We start from the raw sequence: 22,063 nt of genomic DNA, 5'->3' as shown, positions 1-22,063 counted from the left end.
AAATCTATCCAAACACGAGCAAATCTTTTTTTCAGGCAATTGATCGCGACGAATTAATATGCAAAGCTTCGCTGCCGAGGGAGGAGCCGCAGTAATCCGGCGTAAAGCGAAAACAAAGCCGCGAAAGGTAGGGTCCAATTACGAAACTTGTTCATCAGCCGTCAGCCGGGCCGGCAGATTCTCCGGCGAGACTCGCGACCCACGCATTTAACGCAAATTCCGCGGCGTCGTCGTCTTCTGTCATCGCCTCGGCTAAATGCCTGCTCTCTGTCATACATTTATGTATATTCAAAGCTCCTAAGTCCTTGACGCTAGTAGCTGTCACCGGGGGCGCCTCTTCATCAGATACCGAGACGCTCGGGATCCGCTGCTGGCTTCGCTCGCTGCGCGCACCCTTGCCCTTCCACCCTCTTTCCTTCTCTCTCTCTCTCTCTCTCTCTCTCTCTCTCTCTCTCTCTCTCTCTCTCTCTTTCTCTCTCTCTCGTCGAGTCCGCGAGGAGCGAGCGAGTCTACAAGGCCTTCCTATTACGCCTCGCTCGACCTTAAGATATTAAGTACTTTACCCGCGATTAGATCTCTCTCATTGTGCCGCGCCGGTGTCAGACAAGCGCTCTTCGTCGCGCGCAGGGGAGGGGATCCAGAGGGACACGGAGATCTATACACACTCGTATGCTCCAAGGCCCGTGGCAAGCGATAGGAAAATAATAGACGGCGATTAGTTGCGCAACTCGCTCCTTTCCGCGATAGCGACAGAAGCTGCGTCGCAATTTGCACGACGATTCCCATCGAAATCAAGGAAAGAGCGAGGGAGCGCGATCGAGAAAAAATTGCCAGATAGATGTAGTAGCGGTAGATGCAAGAAAAATCCCCGTGTACACGGGGCCAGATAGCGACGAGCGAGCGGGTTAAACTGAAAATAAAAGCCAGAAGAAGAGCGGAGACGCGCGGCTGGAAGGAGAGATAAGGGTGCGGGAGAAACGGAAAGACAATGCCGAGCCGAGAGACAATTGCTCAGCCCAGCCGCGGAGCGACGAAGCTCCTTCTAACTGCTGTATAATTTCCTGCAACGACGCCTTCATTGTGCGCTCGGCCGTTTTCATTCTTATCTACGCAATGAGGAGAAATAAGGGCTGGAACGGGGTCGTCTTGTAGCGCGCTGCGCGAGGCGAAATCGAGGGAAAGTCCTCGAATTCGCCCGCAATTTGCCCGGAAGTGCGCGGCAGAGAGGGAGATAGCTCTCCCACCCCTGTTGACGCGCAACGGAAAATTAGTATTACAGCTGAGTGTTTTTGTTCGATGCTACTCACGTGGAAGCCGCAGCGAGCGGGTCGACGGCGGCTGATAAAAGTTCGACTTACCTAGAACAAAGAGAGACGAGCGTTAGGACAAGATTCGAAAAAGTTGAAAGGAGATACTTCGGAAGGAGTCCAGTTTGCTGGAGCCTTTCAATCGATCAGTCTACATATAGAGCCGTGCGCGGTTAAGAAAAGGCATCGGAGTTGGCTCCCGCCATGCTACAGGATCGCAGCAGCAGCGAGATCGTCGTGGCCCTTCTTTCGAAAAATCTCGTCGAGAGGATTGGAAGAGAAGGGAGAGAGAGAGAGAGAGAGAGAGAGAGAGAGAGAGAGAGTTCCGGGGATTCTCTCCCACGATCTGAATCGCGCTCGCCTCCTCTCTCCGTCTCGCTTTCGAGAGGCTCAATAGAAAGCAATCACACACGAGCAAGAAGAAGCGGCGGCAAGGGTCTCTCTCTCTCTCTCGCTCGCTCGCGTCGAGGAGGAGGACGACCCGGTATACCGTGTCCCCTTTGCTTTCTTTCCTCCGCTGCAGGTCCCGGGATTCGGTTTGTTTTTTCAAAGTCACCGAGAGCGAATACCCGGCACTCGAGGCTCCGGCGTGACAACAAACACTCATGCATGCAACCGGACCCATAGGGGGAGATGAGAAGGTATGTGTGGAAGCCACTGTGCACACACAACGAGAGCGGCGGATCGGATAGATGCAGAGTCGCGCGATCATTGCATAATGGGCGATGCCGCCGCGACGACGACGGGCAGATTTTATCGCGCCGCGCGGCGATTCGTAGTAAATCCTCTCCGTCGCTCTCCAGCATATACGAGGGGCATCGTGATTCGCTCGTGTGCACGCGAACGTATGAATGGAAATTTTACGGCTCGGATGAAAACATTTGCCAGCATTGTGGACGCGACTCGTGTCATTGTGTCAATATGCGCACGCGGCGACCGGCTAAATTGCTCTTAAGGATTCGTATATTTATTGTGTCGATGCCCTGCGCGCCGCGTGTGTTATACGCATACGCTTTCGAAATTCAACTGCATGTGAATTGGGTCGCGCTCGTTTTGTCGAATTGAACTGTTGGCTCTACCCCTCGTGAATTTGTTTCATTGAAGTGCGCTTCTTCCATGCGCCGAGAGACATAAATTCGACGAGAGGAATTTTTCCTCCCGGCGGAATCGGCGAAAAACGCTCCCGTCTCGGCTCGCGAAATGCAAAGCCAGCAACGTTAATTAAGATGCAGCCCCGGGAGCCGTAAATCGAGGCTTAATTCCACGTTGCGCAAAAAAGGAGAGGGAGACAGCTGCCGGGTGATTTGTTCGTGCCTCAATAATTCTCATCGGGCGCGATTATTTTAATTACCTATGTAGGCTCACCTCGGAATTCCCGCACTCCCGTTAATTGGTCGTAACTCGGCGAGTTACGGTCGTTATCGGCCTCTCCGCGCACCGAGTGGCTGCTGCTGTCACTCTCGCGTATTGTTCGTGTTTATGCTCGGTGCGCGCGGCGATTTCATTTTTCCAAGGAAAAGCCACGCAGCCTCGTCCCGCGGTGAAAGAGAGCGCGAAAATGAGAATAGCGTCACAAAAGCACGCCGCGTACTCTCGAAGTAGGAAGAGAGAAAGAGAAAGCGGGCTCTCTCTCTCTCTCTGTGTATGTGCGTACGCTTTGTACGCATTCGCTACGCAAGCCGACCGCAAAATCAGCGTTTGAATGAAGAAGTGACACAATGCGCGCACACACACCCTAGCTCGCTGATCATCCCCCTTGCTGGCCTCTTCCTTCGGCTGCTCCATTGACGGACGCGAGACCGATGCCTCGCCGTGTATACCCACGCGCGCATACACAGGGGCTGAAAAAGAGACGAGAACGGCTCGCTTTAAAAGGCGCACTGATGCGTGATGCGGCCTCCCTTCCCGCTTGCGGAGCCCATGTGTGTGTGTGCGGAGCCGCATTTCTATGGACCCGCGTGGAAATGGATATTTGCATGAGCCGAATCGAGGACGAGCGAGCCTGGACGCGGACACTTCCGTCAAGAGTCGGTTTCTCTTTCTTTGCGCGCTGAATCAATTGTCGCCGCCGCGCCGCGGGGATCTTGCGCTCGTTTCATTATTGGCCTCTGACTTTTCGGTTGCACGGGCGCAGGGGTGCCTCTTATTCGACCCGTACACGCGCTGGAACGAATGACGTCGGGGGAACACGAATAAATTTCACGTGACGCCGAAAACAAACTATCGGAAGATTCGCTTCAGATGCGTTGTTAACTCGAACGGAAAGCCCGAGCAAGAGATGAATATTCATACGCGTCGTCGATAGAGACGCAGTGCAAAAACACGTCGCACCGAAGGCCGCCGCAGAGGCTCCAGCAAGTCGGGGTGGAGACGGTAGATTTTCAATTAAACATTCGGTTATCTCGGATTGTTCGAGGCCGAGCGGGTCGAGGAGAGAGACGAGCAAGCGTACACGTGCAGGGGCCGAAGCGAGGAGAGGAGAGAGCTCTATCTCTCGGGCAGGCTGATCGGCACAGGCAGATAAGCCTCTTACGTGGTCCAATTGGCAATTACTTATCGCGCCCAGATCGTTACATAACCTCTAACAGCTTCGTATACGGCGCGAGCCGCTGCCACCACGTGCAATTAGACGCCTTACGTCACATTATCCGGCGCTGCAGTACTACGAGTTCGCACACGGCGTTATTAAACGTGCATCCGATGCTGATGCCGCGGAAATGCAGGGCGCACTATATCGACTGCGCTGGTACGGATAAAAAAATTCCCATAAATTATTCACCTTTCGCGTCAGTCGACAGCCTTTTCCATATATGTATATATATCAAAGCAGTGAGTCGATCAGTCAGTCGTCGCGACAAAGTTGTTTCCGAGGCGATTAAGCCGAGTAATCGGCTAAATTGGCGATTTCTCAAGATAACGTCTCGCGGGGACTACTCGTCTCTCGGCAGCTCGGAGAGCTGTGAGGATTTTGATATTCGTCGCGAGCCGTCGAATCGCAGCCCGAAATTAATTAGTATGTATTGCGCTGCGCTCGCATGTCCTTTTACGGCCCAGTCAAATTTCCGGGTAATGATATGCCGGCCGCGTAGTTTCAACACGGGATCCCGCGCGCCGCTGCTGGAACCGCAGGCCTGCTGTGCCCGGTTACGCATTCCGCCGCCGTCGCCGCGTTTTCGATCATACACGTCGCCGGATTTCGTTATTACCGAATTTAAAGGCGATTTCATCTGCGCCTCGGAGGCCCGATAAGATACTACTTTGTGACGACGAAGTCGGTAAAAAAAGTCGTTTCTCACTTTGCGAGTTTAAAGCTATATAAAAAGCAATTAAACATACCTTAACGTACGCGCGTGTGCGACGCTTAACGTCAGTTTTATTGATTCTCCCGCTCGATCAGGACGCCGGTGCGGAGCTGCTTCTGCAGATTTCAAATCTCAATTTCATCGGCATCGACAGCGTTTCGTTAAATCCATAATTCCCGGTATGAGAGCGAGAGATTACATCAGCGCCGAAGCTTTCAATTTATCGCGTGCAACGTGAAAAACGAAAATACGAAGGGATATTTCCGGAAGGCCGCGCGGCCGAATATTCGAGGTCAAGGATCTCTCGGGTCTTTCGTGTCGGTATACAACACGTGCCGATATACAGCCGATGATGCGTATACGTATATTTAAACGCGATAATAACACTCGAGCGAGAAACACGAGGTGGATGCCGCTTTTTTCAGCAGCAACAGCAGCGTCGAGTGGCTTGTCAGCGACGACGACAAAATGTGAACCGGTGTGTACCTTACGTACACTACTGCGGAGAAAAAAATTCTGAATCGCGCGCGCGTCACCCTGCATTAGCGTCCATTGATTTTCCTCGCGGTTTATCAGGCCGCTCGATCTCCCTCGCGTCCGCTCGCTCTTTCGCTCTCTGCACCCTGGATATTAAATCGTAGAGCTATTTTCGTGCCGAGGATTTTTTGTGCTTGGTCTCCTATCGCGAGTCATCTCGCTTATTTGCGCTGCACGCAAGATATATAGTGTACGCGTATGCGTATGTATATATTTTCGCGATCGACTGCGTCGTCTTTTACTTTTCGAGCTTAAAACTCGATGGCAATGTATGCATTATGCCGATTTGCACGAGCGCGATCACTGCATCGCGGCTATATTCGCATCAATTATTGACTCGACTACATAATGCACGCCCCTATGTCCAAATATTAGCATCGATCTCGATATACAAACACGCGCGGCGGTGCGCATACAAAGTGCCACTATTTGCTCGTTACACGAGAGCGACGTTACGTAGTGAATTTTTTATTAGATCGCGGCTGCCCGCGATCATTAGGGTACTTGGCTCTACGGCCACGGCGATAAAGTTTAAGGGCGCATTTACGCGATACACGCAATAAAAGTCAAGTCGCTGCATGTGCGCGCCACGGCACGCACAGCCGCGCGCAGCTGAAGAAGAAAAAAATCCTTGAGCTGAGAGCGAGCAGACTTAGCGCCTGGCGTATACACATGCGCGCGAGAGCCGATGCCGCCGCACACGGCTATTATATTATATATATTACGAGCGGTAGTTTGCGGTTTTGGAAAAGTTTCTTGCGCCGCTCCCCGATCTTCGCTCTCGGAAATAGAGACCGCCGATGGGAATCGATCGGCTCTATTACCTCGTCCAGCGTTTTGTGCCGTACGCACTTGTTTTTGGCGTCCATTCGCGGTGAAGGAACGCCTGCTCGTACCGCTGGAAAAATGGACAGCAGCAGAAGCGCGCGCGTCCGCGTGTTGGTATATAAAGCCAGCACGCGATTATGTACAAAAGGGGACGCAGCGGCAGACACGTGCGTCGGCGCGTGCACGGTTATTTTAACAGCGTGGCAAGCTCTTTGTAGACCGCATGCTTGTAAACCAAGAATGAAGTCTGCTCGCATTGGCAGCAGAGGAACGGCGGAATATATACGAAAGTCTCGATTTTACGCTCGCGCGTCTCCTCTTCTCTCGTTTGTTCCTCGTTATTCTTCGCGAGAGAGCGATTGAGAGGTTTTTTTCGGCATGGCGAACCGGTTCCCGCGTAGCATCATCCCGCAGATTCGAATTCGTCGGGCGAGGATGATTCTTTTTTACGACGACTCTCGATCCATAATCGCATGTTTATACGAGGCAGTAAATATCATTAGCGACGTGGAATTTAATATTCGAGCGATCATAATTTTCGCCGGCGGGAGACGCCGCGCGCGCGGAGTGAGAGAAAAAAACAATTATGGACGAAAATAGCCGGATCGGAGAGCGAGAGAGCGCGCCGCGAAAAGCGAAGGAAAAAATTCCGCGCCTCGGATTAATGCGCGGATTGAGAAATCCGACACTCCATGCGGAGGAAAATAAAAATATCGGAGAGGAAGAGTGGTGTCGATCCTTCCACTTTACGGCGTGTATATTTCGGCCCTTCCCCGCGCGTGCGCGTATCCGTACATACGCGCGAACGCGTACAGGCTGAGCGAGCGACGAGAGCCAGTCGAATATCCACATGAGGCAGGCACTATTAATAGAGGCGGGCACGTAAAAATACATCGCGCATCCGTCTTTTATACATCGCGCGCGCGCGAGCGAACGCGAAAATAACAGCAGCGAGACGAGCACGACAAGGAGCAGAAGATGACGCGCACGCGAGCCTCCCGAGCGTCCACGTGGCGAACTGTGTGGTCCGCACCGGAGCCCCTTTTCCTATTTTTACGGGAGTCTCTACGCTGTACGGGTCGCGGCATTTTCCGGCCATAAAGGCTGCGCGAATCGAGAAGCGAAAAACACTCGCTATACCGCCAGCGGGAAAACCCCGCGTATCCAAGACGAGCGAGAAAGAGAAACGCGAGGGCGAAACGGCGTGTGACAAGCCCAGCCCCGTTTCATCACTCTTGCTCTCGTCACGGAAAAGTTTCATCAGCGGCGCGACGCAAACTCATTCCGCCCCCTCCGCCGCGCGTTCTCGGGCTCAACTCGGCTCAGGCCCTGAACTTCAACCAGCAACTTTGGCCCTCCTCCTCGTTTATTCCGGCTGACTGCACTTTCCGCCCCCCTCGCAACAGCCGCGGCAGACCGCGGAGCAATTTCGCTGGCTGTCCCCTCCGCGCCGACTCTTTTTCTCTTATCTCATTTTCCCTTATTTCCCAGCCACTTCGCCGCGCAGAGCCTCGAATCGAACGGATTCCTCGGCAGGAACATCGAATTCGTCTATAGCCGGCCGACGCGTCGCGTTCCGGGGGATTTACAGCGCGGGAATCGGAGATCCGGGATGTGCGAACGAGAGACGAGTTTTCGCGCTTCAGAAACTGCTGCCGAGCTGAATTTTGAACAGCGTTGTCTCCTGCGATGATTTTTTACACCCGGTGATATAAAAAAAAACGCCATGCTAAAATGCGCCCGTGTGACTCAACGCGAAAGTTTCGAGAGAAACCAGTGGCAAAATCGTGTAGGAGACACGACTACACGACATCGCGTATAATGCACTTCGATGACAAATTGACGAGTCACTCGGCGAAATAATCGCCGTGAAGATCGGCGCGCTGAAAGCTCGTAACGAAAGAACAGCTCCACGTTGATGGCATTGCAAATGTGTTTTTTCTATTCCGAGCAACGTGACTCAGACGGCGCGACGACGTATGAGGAAACAAAAATGCGAAAAACTCCAAGGAAACGTGTATAATAATTCAAGGGGAAATTGGGATCCGGCAAAGAGCATGTAGGCGGGGGGCGGCAACGTCGCTACACACTACCACTGCTGCGACTAAAATCACCGAGTGTACTCAGTGAAGCAACTCTTCCAGAAAATAGGCCTTCTGTAAGAGGCGCTCCCTAAGCTCTCTTCGCGAGAAGACGATTTCTCTCTCTCTCTCTCTCTCTCTCTCTCTCTCTCTCTCTCTCTCTCGCTCGCTCGCTCGCTCGCTGCGGCGAGAGCGTAGAGAGTGGGCAGAGAAGAGCAAGAAGAAGACGTCGCTCCTGCGAGGGAAGAATTAGCTAATGGTGCAGGATGAATCCGTAATGGGTTTGCGCTGTTCCCGTTGGCGCAACGGGATTTCGCCTTCCACTCTCGACCCGTCTATAGATATACGCATGCTCTCTGGCTTCTCCGTATTTTCGATATTTTCTCTCTGACGCTTGAAAGCACAGTTTTCGCGTCCGCGATTGGCTGCGGCATTTTCAAGCATGATTCTGGTTCCCTACGTTAACGCAATAGTGCGCGCATACACTAGGCGCCGACTCGAAGAAATAGGAAGCGAGATGAGGACTGGCGAGCCACTCCAAGCAATACCCCAAGGAATGCGAGAAGGAGAGAAGATGGAAGGATAGATAGGCCGGCAGCAAGTAGACTCGCAACCCCCTCGCGCGAGCGCGAAAAGGGGTTGTTCTTTGGCTCGAGAGACGGAGCGCCGTAATTCGTCGCGCGAACCTTGCGGGAAGAAACGAGAGGCAGCCGAGCCGTGAACGATTTGAATAATGTTGCGAGATTTGACGCGAGCTATTCGCTTATTCGAGTTAATTCCCAGAAACTCCGACGTTCGCGCGAGAGGCTAGGGTAGGATGGAGCGAGCACTCTTTGATTAACTTATCAGCTTCAAACTCTCGCGGATGATTAATACGGCTTGAAAATTTCACGCTCCGCGGGGAATTCAGCCCGCGCGTGCGACGGCGGACTGTGCAGTGCTTTCCGTTATCAATTCGAAGCGTATAGCTCCGCGAAGAGAGCCTCGGAGTGACGGAAGAAGATAGCCTCGCGCGCGCGCCTGCGTGCGCTTTATTATTCCGAGATCGAGGCGGCGCGCAGGCTTCGCGGTAATTCTCTATTTGTCTACTTACAGGCCGCGCTGCGCCGGACGGAGCGGAGAAAAATCCCAGTGTTTCCGAGAAGACAATCAAAGGCAGCGGAGCAGCAGACTATTTGTGCATATGGTCGCGCGCACGCGCGCACAAGGGAGCGACGAGAGGGACGAAAAAAACCAGCGTAAACGAGCTCCTCTCGCGATACAGCACGCACACACACGACACGTTACACATCGACGTTTAGGTTATTTCGCGTCTTTCGAGCAGCTGTCGATCAGCGGTTCTCATCCCGGCATCGGCGACGCTGACTCGAGAGTAGAATCAACGTAGGTATCGCTGCGTTATTCGTCATATTTATGAGTAAACGGAAGACGACGGATCGAAGGGCATTGTACACAGTGCGCGGGAGGTCGAGTCTCGCGTGACGAAACGACTCAGCGGCGGATAAAAAATGGATAAATAATAAGTCGCTGAATAATGTAAGGCATATGATTCTTTCCGCGCTCTAAGCACACAAACACACGCGTCCACGGCCTTACACGCGTTCTTCGCTCCCGTTTTTATTTTCGACGCGTACTATAGACAGCTATCCGCTCCTCTTTTTCCCCGTCGCCGCATTAGCATTTTCCCTGGGCTCGCGTCTCCTTCTCTCTCGGTCAGGTTCACGCTTCACCTCGGCCAGGAATCCGGATCGCGTGATCGGCTCTGCGCGCTGCACTGCTAAAACCTCGGCCGCGCCGGGGGAAATTTACTGCATGCGATGAGCCGAGCCCAAGACGTCGTCGTGCTCTGCCGCTTCCTTGTCCCTAGCTCTGCTGTGCGCTCGCTCTCGCGATGTTTTTTATCTGCATGCAATAACACGGGGCTCTCTATCGAGCGCGCGTCTGCAACGGAAATTTGTTCAACTCTCTTTTTCAAACAATATTGATAACCGTAACCGCGGTTACTTTTGTCTCTAAGAACGGTGCAATGACAGACTCGCGGTCGGTCAAGGGTCACGTAACCGAAGAGCTCGCGGAGAGGGATATGGTCGTTGCGGAGTGTGCATGCCGATATGGGCACTTGTATCGACGCACGAGCGAGGAGAAAGAGCGCGCGCGCGCGTCATTCGCGCGAAGGGGCATCGGGTGCGTCGGGGAGACATGAAGAAAGAAGAAGCGAGCAAGGGCGATCGGCGATGCGCTGCGATGCCTCTTCGCGCGTTCATAATTGTATGCATACGAGGGAGAGAGAGAGAGAGAGGAGCGCGTCGGCCCCGCGAAGAAGATTTCTCGCTACTTTTTTGCCTCCCGACTCGTGTGCAGCGCCGCGCGACTCCTCGGCGTCGATATTCGAAATTTGTGTGCGAAAAATTTATCGGAATTGCCGGCGCTGGGGAGAGAGAAAACGCCGTGTTCGCAATCAACATAAACATCCGAGATGCGTGAAACCATACGAAATCGAGCCCTTTAGCTTCCACATAAAAAGTCCCGCATGCAAATGGCCTGACCGTTCTTTTTTCGTGAATTCAAATTTTCAGCCTCTCTGCCGCGGGAATCCTGTTTTACGCGATTCAATTTACGCCTCCCGGTACTCGGGCACGCTTGGCCGTTATATGAATATCGGATCCCTCCACGCAGCAGGCGCGATCGCGGAAGAATCGGCGTCGAACGACCGAGTTACACAGCGTCGACCGGGACGCGTTTTAATCGGCGCCGGTTAATCGCGCGGCCGGCATCTATGCGCGACCCGATTAGTATTGCAATTAAATCGCGTAGTCGCAGAGTGATACAGCCGGCGCGTGGGCCGACGATACCGGCGATATAATGCAGTTAACGATATCCGAACTATAGGTTTCGCAATAGTGCCCGTAATTGCGTCAGTAATTCACGCGCCGACGCAGGATCGTTGATTTTTTCCTCGATTCGCAGGCCGCACTCGCGTTCGCACGTTCGCATTAATCGACGGCTCCGCTGCACACAAAAGAGCATAGCCAAGTAGAAGATACTTCAACGCATACTGCCACTGCATCAGCGACGATAACTAGGGGGCATTATCGAAACGCGTGATTAATCGCGCTCGCCGCTTCCACGAATCGATCGACGAACGCGGCTCACAATGAGTCTGAGGCATTCGGATATCATCAATGAAATGCGGAAATAGTACTATCTGGAAGACGAGAGGTGGGCGCGAAAAAATGCTGGCTCTCAGATAGGAGACACGTAGTAAACACTCGGGGGTTTATTAACGAGATCGACGTGCGACAGAGATACAAATTTATTATCCATTAACACGTCAATTAACTTCGATGTCTCGTCCGAGCGCGGGTAATCAATCCCGGCAGCGCGAGACTCTTAAAAATTTAATCTTAATGGTCTAATAATAACGAGCAACGCGCGCAGCTCGGCTCCGCGTTTCGAAAATTCGCTCGAATTAGCCGATCAATTGAACGAGCCGAGATTAGTCGCAATCGCGCTCCGCGCGGCAATAAATCATCGTGAAAAATTATAACAGTTTCGTAGAAGAGCCAGTGCCCCGGCGGTGGATGCAACACCCCCCTGGAGGAAGAAGCCATTGACACCCGCGCTCGATCGCCGCGAGAGAAGAAAAAAGCCTCGTGCATTACGCAAATCCGCTCCTATCCGCGCCGCAGTCGTGCAGTTCATCGAACCTAGCTCGCGCGCGCAAACTCGATAAGTTAATAATAGCGCGTGTAGACTCTTCTCGCGAGCGGCCGAGCAAAGTGCGTGCAAAGAGAGAGAGAGGGAGAGCGAAAAAAGGAAGACAAGAGAGCGAGAAAGTCGGGGGGCAGATATCGCCGGGCCGAAAGGAGCGGGCCGCAGATTTCCTTCGGCCTGTGTAAGAGATAAGAACTCGGCGATAAGCAGCTCGTTACAAACATCAGCCCGCGGTGTGTCCCTAAATATGCGGAACGAGAGCGGGAATTCCTCCTCTTCCAAATTGGCAATAAAGGAGCCGCGACGAAAGATGAACGGAATAAAAGGAGAGCCGGGAGCAGAGCAGTAGAAAAAGAAGCAGTGGGTGCCGGGGGTTCACGACATGAAGGCCTCATTATGCTCGGCTGCACGAGCCGAGACGGCCGATTTGAGAAAAGACGGTCGATAACCGGCCGATAGCGTCGCGTCTGAAAAACACTGAAAACACGGAATCAGCCTCATTACTCGTATCTCTTTCTCGCCGCGCGAGAAAAAAAAAGTCGCAGCTTTTGAGTCGCACTCCCACGATTTCCAGGAAACCTCACGAAGACATCGCCGGGAGGATGGTAAAAGTCGACGAACGGCCTTTCCTTATATGCCCCCGATAAAAAGGAAACTCGCGCCCCCACGACGAATTGCCGTCGTAGAGCCGCGAAATGAGATGAGGCTCTTCGGCTTCTTTTAGGACCGCTGCCGAGACCTATTGAATGTTTGACGAGTCTTTACCGGCGCGCGATTTTATATTTCAATGATGATTGCGTGTCGATCTGCCGAGACGCGCTGCTCCGCTATACTACTGCCGGTATGAAACTTTTACGCGGCCCTTACAGCCGAGCGATTACAATCAATGTGCGGAGAGAGAAGAGCTAGTTCTCCCGTACGCGGCTTGCGAGAAACGGCCTTTTTACATGGTACTTGCGGCCGCCATGTAACTTATCTTTACGCGTTTCTTACGACGCCGACTAATCTGTTAATGTTACTCGCTCTGTGTGTGTGCGTGTGTGTGTGTGTATTATACACGCGAGAGAGCTGGTTGGCTTGACCTGCAATTGATATACCCACCAGTATATACGTATGCCTATACGTGACAACGATGCGCACCTGTCGGCCCGATCACGTGTCGCGCGTTGAACGAACAATTCATTGGAACAAAGGCCCGTAATTATATACAAGAGTACACAGCTTGCAGGAGGCGTCGTGCGGCATTAACGAGAGCCATCAAGGCTCATAAAATATTCGTAATGAAAAGAGTCCGGAGAGCTCGAAAAGGAGAACGCATAATTAAAATCTGCTCCGCGATATCTCCGATGAGATCGCCGGCGACGGTTTACGAGGTCCGCCCGATAAATTTCCGGCGCGCGTGGACAATCGTATGGAACTGGGTCGAGTGCGCGCGGGAAAAGCCGTTTTCCGATGCTATCGTCGCAGGATCGGGGATCGGCTGCGCTCGGATACGGGCCGCGTGTCCCCCGCTTGAGCGGAAGTCGAGTGTACGTTTACTGTTATAAATGTTAAATATAACAGGTGGATTTTTCTTCCCTGAATACATTTTGCCGACGCGAGAGAGAGAGAGAAAGAGAGAGAGAGAGAGAGAGAGAGAGAGAGAGAGAGAGAAAGAAAGAAAGAGAGAGAGAGAGAGAGAGAGAGAGAGAGAGAGCGAGAGGGAGAGGCGCGAGCGTGATCGATTATTCAGCTTCCGAGTTGGAAAACGGATTATTGATATAATTGCATGGAAATATAGGGCAATTCGGTCTGATCGGAGCGAAGGAAGCGAACGCGAGGAGAGTGAAAGGAGCGGAGAGGACGGAGGAGCGGAGAGGCGAAAGAGAGCTGCACAAAAGCGCTAAAAAACGAAGAAAAATAAAGGCAAGGCGCGAGCATAATGAAACGAGTAGCAAATGGCTCGTTGGCGAGTGACAGCGGCTGCGGCGGGCGGAGATAGCATCGCTCGACATTAGGGTAAGCACAACCTGCGACTATACGACGCGTTGACGCACGGCACGAGCTCGGGAGCAGGTGCAGAGGAGGAGGTGGAGGAGAGACCGCGCGGGACGGAGCGCCGACGTCGTTTAAAATACAAATAACAGCGCGGCGTAATTGAGAATTGACGAGAGGATGGCATGTTGACGCGAGTACTCGCGCGCGCGCGCCAATCGATGCGCTGTACTGATTTTCGACTCGGCACGACGCCGAGAGCCCGATAATGTTTAGGGCTCTTTAGCCGGTTCAGCGCTCGACGTTTTTAGCTCGGGGAAGCTAGAACGTTAATCACACTTACCGGACGGTGCTTATCCGGTCGCTAATGAAATAGTTTTCGGATTTCCCGTACACGCGCAGTATCAGCTGGTAATTCTATTCCTGACGTTTCGAAAGAGCTGCGCATAATTATTCATTGCCTTCGCAATAAATGCCGCGCGAGAGCTGCTGTGACAGCTTATGAAGACACTCCAATTGAGCGAGTCAATTAGCCGAGGAAGTGAAAAGTACGCAGCCAGCGAGCGGGAGCCGATGCAAAAAACGCTGTCGTCGGAATAATTGAAAGCGATTTGTATAATAAAGTAAATAATAAAGTAAATAAATCAGTTAGGGCGAGTGTCGATGGCTGTTAGATCGATGAGCGTATGAAAACAGAACTCCTAGCTCGCGCTGCAGAGAGGAAGTAACTGCATTTATTATTCAGCTATGACGGCGTTAATTATGCAGAGAGCTCTAGAACACGGATAATTTGATCCGCGTATTTCAATGCGTTCTTTTCTTACCCGTAATGCAGTCGATTTATTCGCGGGAGAAGATCCTCTTCGACAATAATAATAATCCAGCGTGACTCGTAACGACAAACGCAACGGAAATGCTCATGACGGTGCGCGCGTATATTTTATTTCTAGGATAATCTCGCGAATCTCGAGAGATGCAAACGATTTTCTGCTTTGGAGCGCATCAGGCTCATTTGTCTCCCGGCGGAGCAACGCCGCGCGCGAGCCCTGATTGTTATTGATCAGGCATTTTGTCTGTCGCTGCGCACATGTCCGTGAGCGTGCGCGCGCGAGGGAGATAGAGCGAGTGAGAGAGAGAGAGAGAGAGAGAGAGAGAGAGAGAGAGAGAGAGAGAGAGAGAGAGACAGAGAAAGAGAGAGAGCGAGGGGGGAGCGCGACGCCCAACGTTTTTATAATGTTGGCACGACACAGCGAATATAGACGGCGGACCTTAATGAATCTTTATGGGATGGTGTCGTGAACTTGTATTCCCTCCGGTGACTGACTGCGAGCCCGTCCACTGCCGTATACCCATTGGCGCGCTTCCATTTTCGCTCTCCGCGCTCTTGGCACGCCACTACTTTCATTCGGCGCAGTTTTTATCTAAACATTTCGCTTCGCCTACTTTCAGCTCGGCTTTTACATTACCATTATTTCTAGATCCGAAGTTGAATGGATGTTTGGGCTCTGGGCAGTGCATCGATTGCGCTCAATTTATTTTTTGCTATCAACACTTTCCGTTTGAGCGTATTTCTCTCTCTCTCTCTCTCTCTCTCTCTCTCTCTCTCTCTCTCTCTCTCTCTCTCTCTCTACGCCAATGTGGAGCAGTTCGCTCATTATGCGGGACATCGGCAAAGGGGCTGGCTGCCTCGGCGTCCGTGCATATGTGAGCGTGCACACACGCGCGCGTTAAATTTGAAGGGTGTGTTGAAGGTCCACTACGAGTCCGGCGCGCATCTTGATCGTCATCGCCGGCTGATCGTCGCGTGATATTGTCATTAGCGCGAGTCGGTTCGACACGCACTCATTGTCTCGTCGCTGCGAGCTCCATCGATCCGGCCAAGGCCGTCGCTTTTTAAATTCCCCTCCCCCAGCTTGAATCTCGCGCTGCTCTCTGTGCGCATATCGTGTGGGCCGGGGCATTGGCCCGCACGTATACTTGCAATGATCGCTAAACGAGAGAGTGTAAAAAATGGCCTGCTGTCGCCGCTCGACCTCGCGCGCACTCTGCATTCTAATAAAGAAGCGATTGATCGGCCGCCGGGTCGATATTTATAAGAAACTATCCGCCGCTCGATCAGCGTGAATTTCCAACAAACTGAGCTTTTGCACATCAGTTGCTACTTACCAGGATCCGATGAGTCCAGACTTGAGGGGGCTTGTTGACTGAGGGGTCCAGGTGTGCCCCCGCTGCCGGGGCTGCGTGCGTCGTCGTTACCGCCAGGTCCGGGGTACGAGAGTGACGAGGAGGGTGGCCTCTGTAAAAAGAAAATCGATGAAATACAACATTAGTCATCTGCGAAAAATCGCGCAAACCGATATCAGAGCTTTCCGCATTTATCCAGGCACGACGCGATCGGGGGGTACAGTATAGTATCGTAGTAGACGACATCGCCAGAAATATCGCTTATTCAATTAACTGCTCTCGCAAATGAGAGCGAAATTTTTTTCACGCAGATACGAAAGAGCCTCGGCCGCAGCAGTCGTATCAGCTAGAGAGAGAGAGAGAGAGAGAGAGAGAGAGAGAGAGAGAGAGAGAGAGAGAGAGAGAGAGAGATAAGGAAGGTGCGAGCGTGCGACCTCTGAACCGACGATAACGAATTCCGCCGGAGCGTATCGCAGACGGCGGCGGCGGAGGAACGCATCGTGCACGCGCGGGCACTTTCAGCGCTGATGCAGCGCAGACAGCTGCGTATACGGGCTACGTGGTGTGAGAGAGGGACGAGTGTAGAGCAACGCGCGCGCGCGACCAAGCAGCGCCGGGCAACAATGACTGACAGCGACTCCCACACGCTGTCATGAGAACTGTCAGCCGGCAATTGTTTCGTCTCATTCTCGCCTATCCACTTGAAATCGTTACGCGATTGAGATTAGAGATTCGTTAAAGAGCTCATGTGCCTTCTCTCCGCCTCCTGCGCCTCTATTATACACTCTTTACTCTTTACTGTTATTTTTATTCCATTCATTCGGTCCCGCCCGGCCTCGTAGAAATAAGCAGGCGATAAACATCGCCCGGAGTGATCTTAATTTCTTAATCATAGCTCTCTGCACGAGCCGCGGATGCTCGTCCTGCATACTTGCTGAATCTGCCAAATCTGCCAAAGCGGCTCAACCGGCGACTAATCGCTTTCGCCGCGGAGTCGCGAAATAAAAGGGGCAACGGTCTCACCGCTGGTTCTACACTGCGGGGATGCTCCCATAATGATTTGACCGCACACGGCAAAACAAATAGCTCTCGCGCTTTTTGCGAGTCACGCAATCGGCGCGCAGATCTGAGAGAACTACTCGCGGATGATGCCGCAACGCACTGGACGCGGCGGCTGGCCATCAATAATGCATCCCGGCGAGTGGCTTCCTATCGCCGCGATTGCTCTAACCGCAGCCGCGCCGCCTTGGACGTTTTCTCTTTCCCCGTCCCTCTCTCCGCGCGGAGGGAGCAGCAGCAGCTTAGGTGTCCCACGCGAAGAGAGAAAGATAGACGCGCGAACCCTGTTTACAGACGGCCTGCACTGACGTCACTTCCTACTAAACGAGGCCTGGCAAGCCTGTCTCTCCTTTTTTTATAGAGCCGAGAGTGGGCATGACCGCCGCCGCCGAGATGGAAGAATTTCGCCGGTATTTATTGGCGATCTCTTTTTTCAAGTGGTCGAAAACACGATAAGTTGCATCAGCGCGAGCGTTGACAAATTCGGCCGCAAGTGTTGCACGGATGAATCACGGCGAGGAGGAATGCCAAAAGTGCGAACGCGATAGTCGTGGGCACGAGATGGAGGCAGGCGTTATGAGGATATTAGGCCTGATTGGAGTAAAAGGCTTTTTATTTACTCGGCGGCAAGTGACGAAAATGTGACAGGCTCGAAAATTATCATAACGCCAAATTGGTCGGGCAATGTGTGCTGCTCGCGCCCCGAGCGAACGCAATTTGACAAAGCGGATGTCTGGCTCGCTCCTTAAACAAATCAGTGCCCGCATCTCGTGTTTCGCTTTCCCCCCTAAAAGTCGGCCCGACGAGAGAGTGAGCGGCTAATTCTCTTTTTTCGCACTCGCTCGACGCCGCGCCTTCATACTACTGCCCGCTCGCTCTCTTTCTCTTTCCAGCGGAGAAAAAATAAACAGAGCCGAGCGCCGATTGAACAAACATACGGCTTATCTGCGGCTGCAGCAGGAGAACGAACTCGCGAGCTATATGTTCGCGAGTAATTAAAAAGTGACGGAATGAGTCGATATCTCCAGTCGACCCCCCCCCCCCTCCTCCCACGCCTGCGATAACGGATTCACTTTCGGTGTCAAAGTTTCTCCTGTTCATCAACGCACGGAGCGATGAGGAAAGATGGAAGCACTGGCGCGCGCTCGCTGTCGGCGCGGCCAAGGAGAACAATAATTTATAAATCTCTCGAGATCGCCTACGAGCGCCGTCGTGGCTCTCTGTTCGCTCGCTGCTGAGAGTATAACGATCGGATAAAACGGATCGCGCTCCGCCAGCCGCGCCTCAGATGCAAAGATCGCTGCTGAATGGGAACGCGCTGTGAGTGTGTGCGTGTGTGTGCGAGAGCGCGCGAGTAACCGCGGAATATGAGAGGCGGCAAAAAAGGAGTTCTTGAGGGGTATGATGAAGCGAAAATCCGCCGTCGAAGGAGGCCAGCTCGGGCTGCAGAATGATTTTGTTCTTGGCGAAGAATTAATTAAGGAACGTCGATGCGCGCAGCTTCCTCGAGCGCGCGATCCCATCGCTCGGAGTAACAATATCATTTCGAATGACCCAATGGCGCAAACGAACCTCCTCCGCTGAACTCGCGTGAGAGAGATAGAGAGAAAGAAAATGAAAACGTGCATCAACCCGCGAAAAACGCCTCGCGTATGGAAACGCGCGTCGTCACGCAGTCGTGTATTTATTAACCAGCTGCCTCTCGTAACATAATGCCATATAATTACGTAATTAGCGGTCGGACATTAGCGCGTCGCTGACTGGTTTATGGCTGAGATACGTAAATCTCTGCAATTAATTTATTGGTTCGACGAGTCTCCGCGGCCTTGCCGTCGCTGCGGCACATGAGCGCACGACGAGGCGCGTGACTCGGCACGCCAGTCGCGCGAAAAGGTGCCGGGAGAGAGAAAGAGAGAGAGAGAGAGAGAGAGAGAGAGAGAGAGAGAGAGAGAGAGAGAGAGAGATAATTACATTGTAAACACGTCCGCGGTTCCATCACGAGGGAGAGGCTATCCGCGTTTTCTTATACCACCGCTCGGACTCGCCCGTTTCCATTGCTCCGCTTTTTGCGCGCTCGTCTTGTCGGTTCTCGCTTCTTCACTGATCGTCGAGAAGGAGGTGTATCACCGAGATGCGATAAGCGGGAAAAGAGACAAGGACACGAGTGCGGGTATCGCGCGAGGAATGCGAGAGGAAAACAAGAGGAACAAGGGCGAGTGACACGCCGCGACGATATGGAAGATAAACGAACAACGAATTTTGGTCTTTCAAGTTGCACTCTGAAAATCGGTTGGCTTTTTTCCGAGACGCGCTACGAGTCGATCTATTTTTAGAGATGAGATCTAACACGCAAATATCGCGCGGAGAGCGAGAATAGAAGAAAGGCCGGAATGGGGAAAGGCTGCGCGCGGCCTTGAATCGCTGATGCACGCGAGCAGCGACTGGGCTCTCGCCGCGCGAGAATCGCGTATACAGCTCCGCTCCAGACGGATTATATCTCACCGTTATATCAGCTCGGCGGCATTGCATTAGCATTTTCTTCGCGCGATCCGGAGAATCCCCCGATCGGTCGCGATCGCCTTCTGTCGCTCTGTCCATTTGGGATTCGCGCGAGCGACTCCGGTTCGAGAACCTGAAACGCGAGACCGTAATAAATAACAGCAGCAGCAGTCGCCGGCAATTATTACAACGCGATGACAACGATATCTGCAGCGTCTAGCATTTAATTGTTGACTCCGTTTTGATTCGACGTTAATGCGCGTATATTACTTCGCACCATTCATCATTTTGTGCCGAGCGAGGGAAAAAAAGGAATCCGCTCGTTAAGAGCTATGCCGTTGCGGCGGCTGCCGACACTCTTCCCTAGGCATAATTTATTTACGCGATCCGACGATCATTTCCAGCGAAACACGAATTCAAGTGATCGATCTCTCGGGCAAGTGGCATTAATGATTCAGCGATGGAAAAAATTTTCGCAGGCAGGCGAGATCATCGCGGTGTATAGGAAAACAAGCGCGAAAAGAGTCATAACAATTGCTCTCTCTCTCTCTCTCTCTCTCTCTCTCTCTCTCTCTCTCTCTCTCTCTCTCTCTCTCTCTCTCTCTCTCTCTCGCGCGCGCGCTCGCGCTCTGTCTAGACCGATTAATCACACCGGCCAATATTTTTGTCAATGCGGAGCGCGCATTTCGAAATATAATGCGGAAAACATCCTCGCTTGCGATAAAAAGGGGCTCCGTGAGAGCACGAAAGCGCTGATAAACAAAAACAAATCACGGGGATGGGAGGGAGCCGGTGCGCAGGAAGCGAGAGCTGCGTTAAAACCAGCGAGCGACATAAATCAAAGCGCCGCCCGGCCGCGGGAATTATAAACGACCAATTTGGAGAATGCGAATCGCGCGTTTTCCGAAAGATTCGACGACGCGTGAGATGCTGCCGCCGCGAAATGCGCGCGTGCTCGCCGATATTAGCGGCAGAGCCGCACGGCATTGCGCGCGCGCGGGACAAAAGCATACCGCGGCCGGGTGATAAATGCCGGGCAATTACGTATTGACAGTCGACGCACTATGTGCGTGATTCCCGACTCTTGCTGCGTGTTATTTCCGCGCCTTTTTTCAGTGCAGCGCGGACGCGTTATTTTTCATATTTTCCCGCGCGCGGGCGTCCGGCGCAGCGGAACCGAGTGAGCTATTGCTTGCGGCATCGAATGTGCTGCTTTCCGTCCACAGCCATTCTTCTTAATTTCGGGAATGATTACTCTTCTTGTTCTCCTCTGCCGCGGAAAAACAACGAGTCGCGTTTCCCGCTGCAATAACGCGTCGGGACGTTTGAACGAAAATTCGACTAATCTATTTCGACGAGTTCTCGAAAAAATACGCGCGAGATGCTGCGGGCGTCTCGGGGAGAAAGCATGTATGAGTGTGACGCAGTCACGCTCTCCCCATCAGTACAGAGGAGAGCGAGAGAGAGCAGCAGCATGTGAGTAGGTCGAGAATTGACTCGAAGGTCAGAGGCCCGAGTGGATTTTCAGAGCAGCAGAAAGAAGAGGAGAAGGCGGAGGAGGAGGAGAGGGCCTCGGCTCGAAAGAGAAAGAGCGGACGAGCAGCGGAGAAGGTTCGGGCCAGCTGATGGATCTAATCAACATTCCTCCCTAATCACCCCGCGTCTCGTCTCTTCTCTTCGCCTAGCCTTTTTGCTCACCTTTTTCATACGCGCACTTTCCATCTTGATTTCCCCCTGCGGCTTCTCGAGCTTCTTGCGCCGAATACTTGCGGTCGGTACATTGCGAATCAGACTCCCAAATGCGTTGGAAGTCTGAGGCCAAACGGAAATTCGAAACTAAGCTGCCACGCGGCCGCTTGCAAATATCGATGCGGAGAGAGCAGGCTCGTCCTCGTCGTCGGAGGCTTTCACACGTGATGCGATAGCGCGCATATCGGAGCCGAGCACGAAAAAAAATGATGAATTACCTATCGCGCCTCGCCACCCGCATTAACGTCCCTCTCTCTCCCTCTCTCTCTCTCTCTCTCTCTCTCTCTCTCTCTCTCTCTCTCTCTCTCTCTCTCTCTCTCGTTATCACCTGTAAGAGCGCGCCTCTGCGCGAGCCTGCATAAATGTAGCGGTGCATTAGCGATCGCCCTGTATGCTCACGTATGCAACTTCGCTCGATTCATTCTCCGCGTCAAATTGAACGCGGTCAACTTTCGTCTCGAGAGTTTGCAGTAATTGATTTACGAGAGAGCCCCTTGATTCTAAAACGTATACAACGCGAGAGTCCTAGTCGGCGGCCGCGCGGCTACCGCGCGCATAAATACGTCGACACGCTTTTAGGCGCTATCGGGAGTTAATTAAAGAGAAATAATTATGACTTTGAAAGCTAATTATGACTCGTGCTTCGAAAGAAATCCTCGCCGAGCAGAAAGCCCGACCCGCGCCCTATCTCCGCGTTATGAATAAACGATTATTACCGCCTTCGATTCAGCCTCCCCGTGCACGTATCCAAAAAAAGTTCAGGAGTATTAGCCCGCTCGGAGTCGATATTGCGTGTGCCTCCCCGCGCCGGCTCGGCGACGAAGAGTAG

At 52.8% G+C, this 22,063-nt stretch overlaps 1 protein-coding gene across 5 annotated transcripts in view; it reads right to left on the bottom strand.

Moving 5' to 3' along the window:
- The window catches only part of LOC100117144 (homeobox protein homothorax), a 326,708-nt gene that overhangs the window by 223,340 nt on the left and 81,305 nt on the right, over positions 1 to 22,063 (bottom strand). For all 5 annotated transcript variants that reach the window (XM_031929885.1, XM_031929884.1, XM_031929888.1 and 2 more), the window contains exon 7: positions 15,910 to 16,039. In XM_031929885.1, the coding sequence (XP_031785745.1) occupies positions 15,910 to 16,039 (130 nt within the window). The remainder of the gene's footprint in view (positions 1 to 15,909; positions 16,040 to 22,063) is intronic.

This window comes from Nasonia vitripennis, chromosome 4 (genome assembly GCF_009193385.2).
Source record: "Nasonia vitripennis strain AsymCx chromosome 4, Nvit_psr_1.1, whole genome shotgun sequence".
NCBI classification, from domain to species: Eukaryota; Metazoa; Arthropoda; class Insecta; order Hymenoptera; family Pteromalidae; genus Nasonia; species Nasonia vitripennis.
The sequence above is the reverse complement of the archived record's forward strand: the minus strand, read 5'-3'. Positions and strand labels throughout refer to the sequence as shown.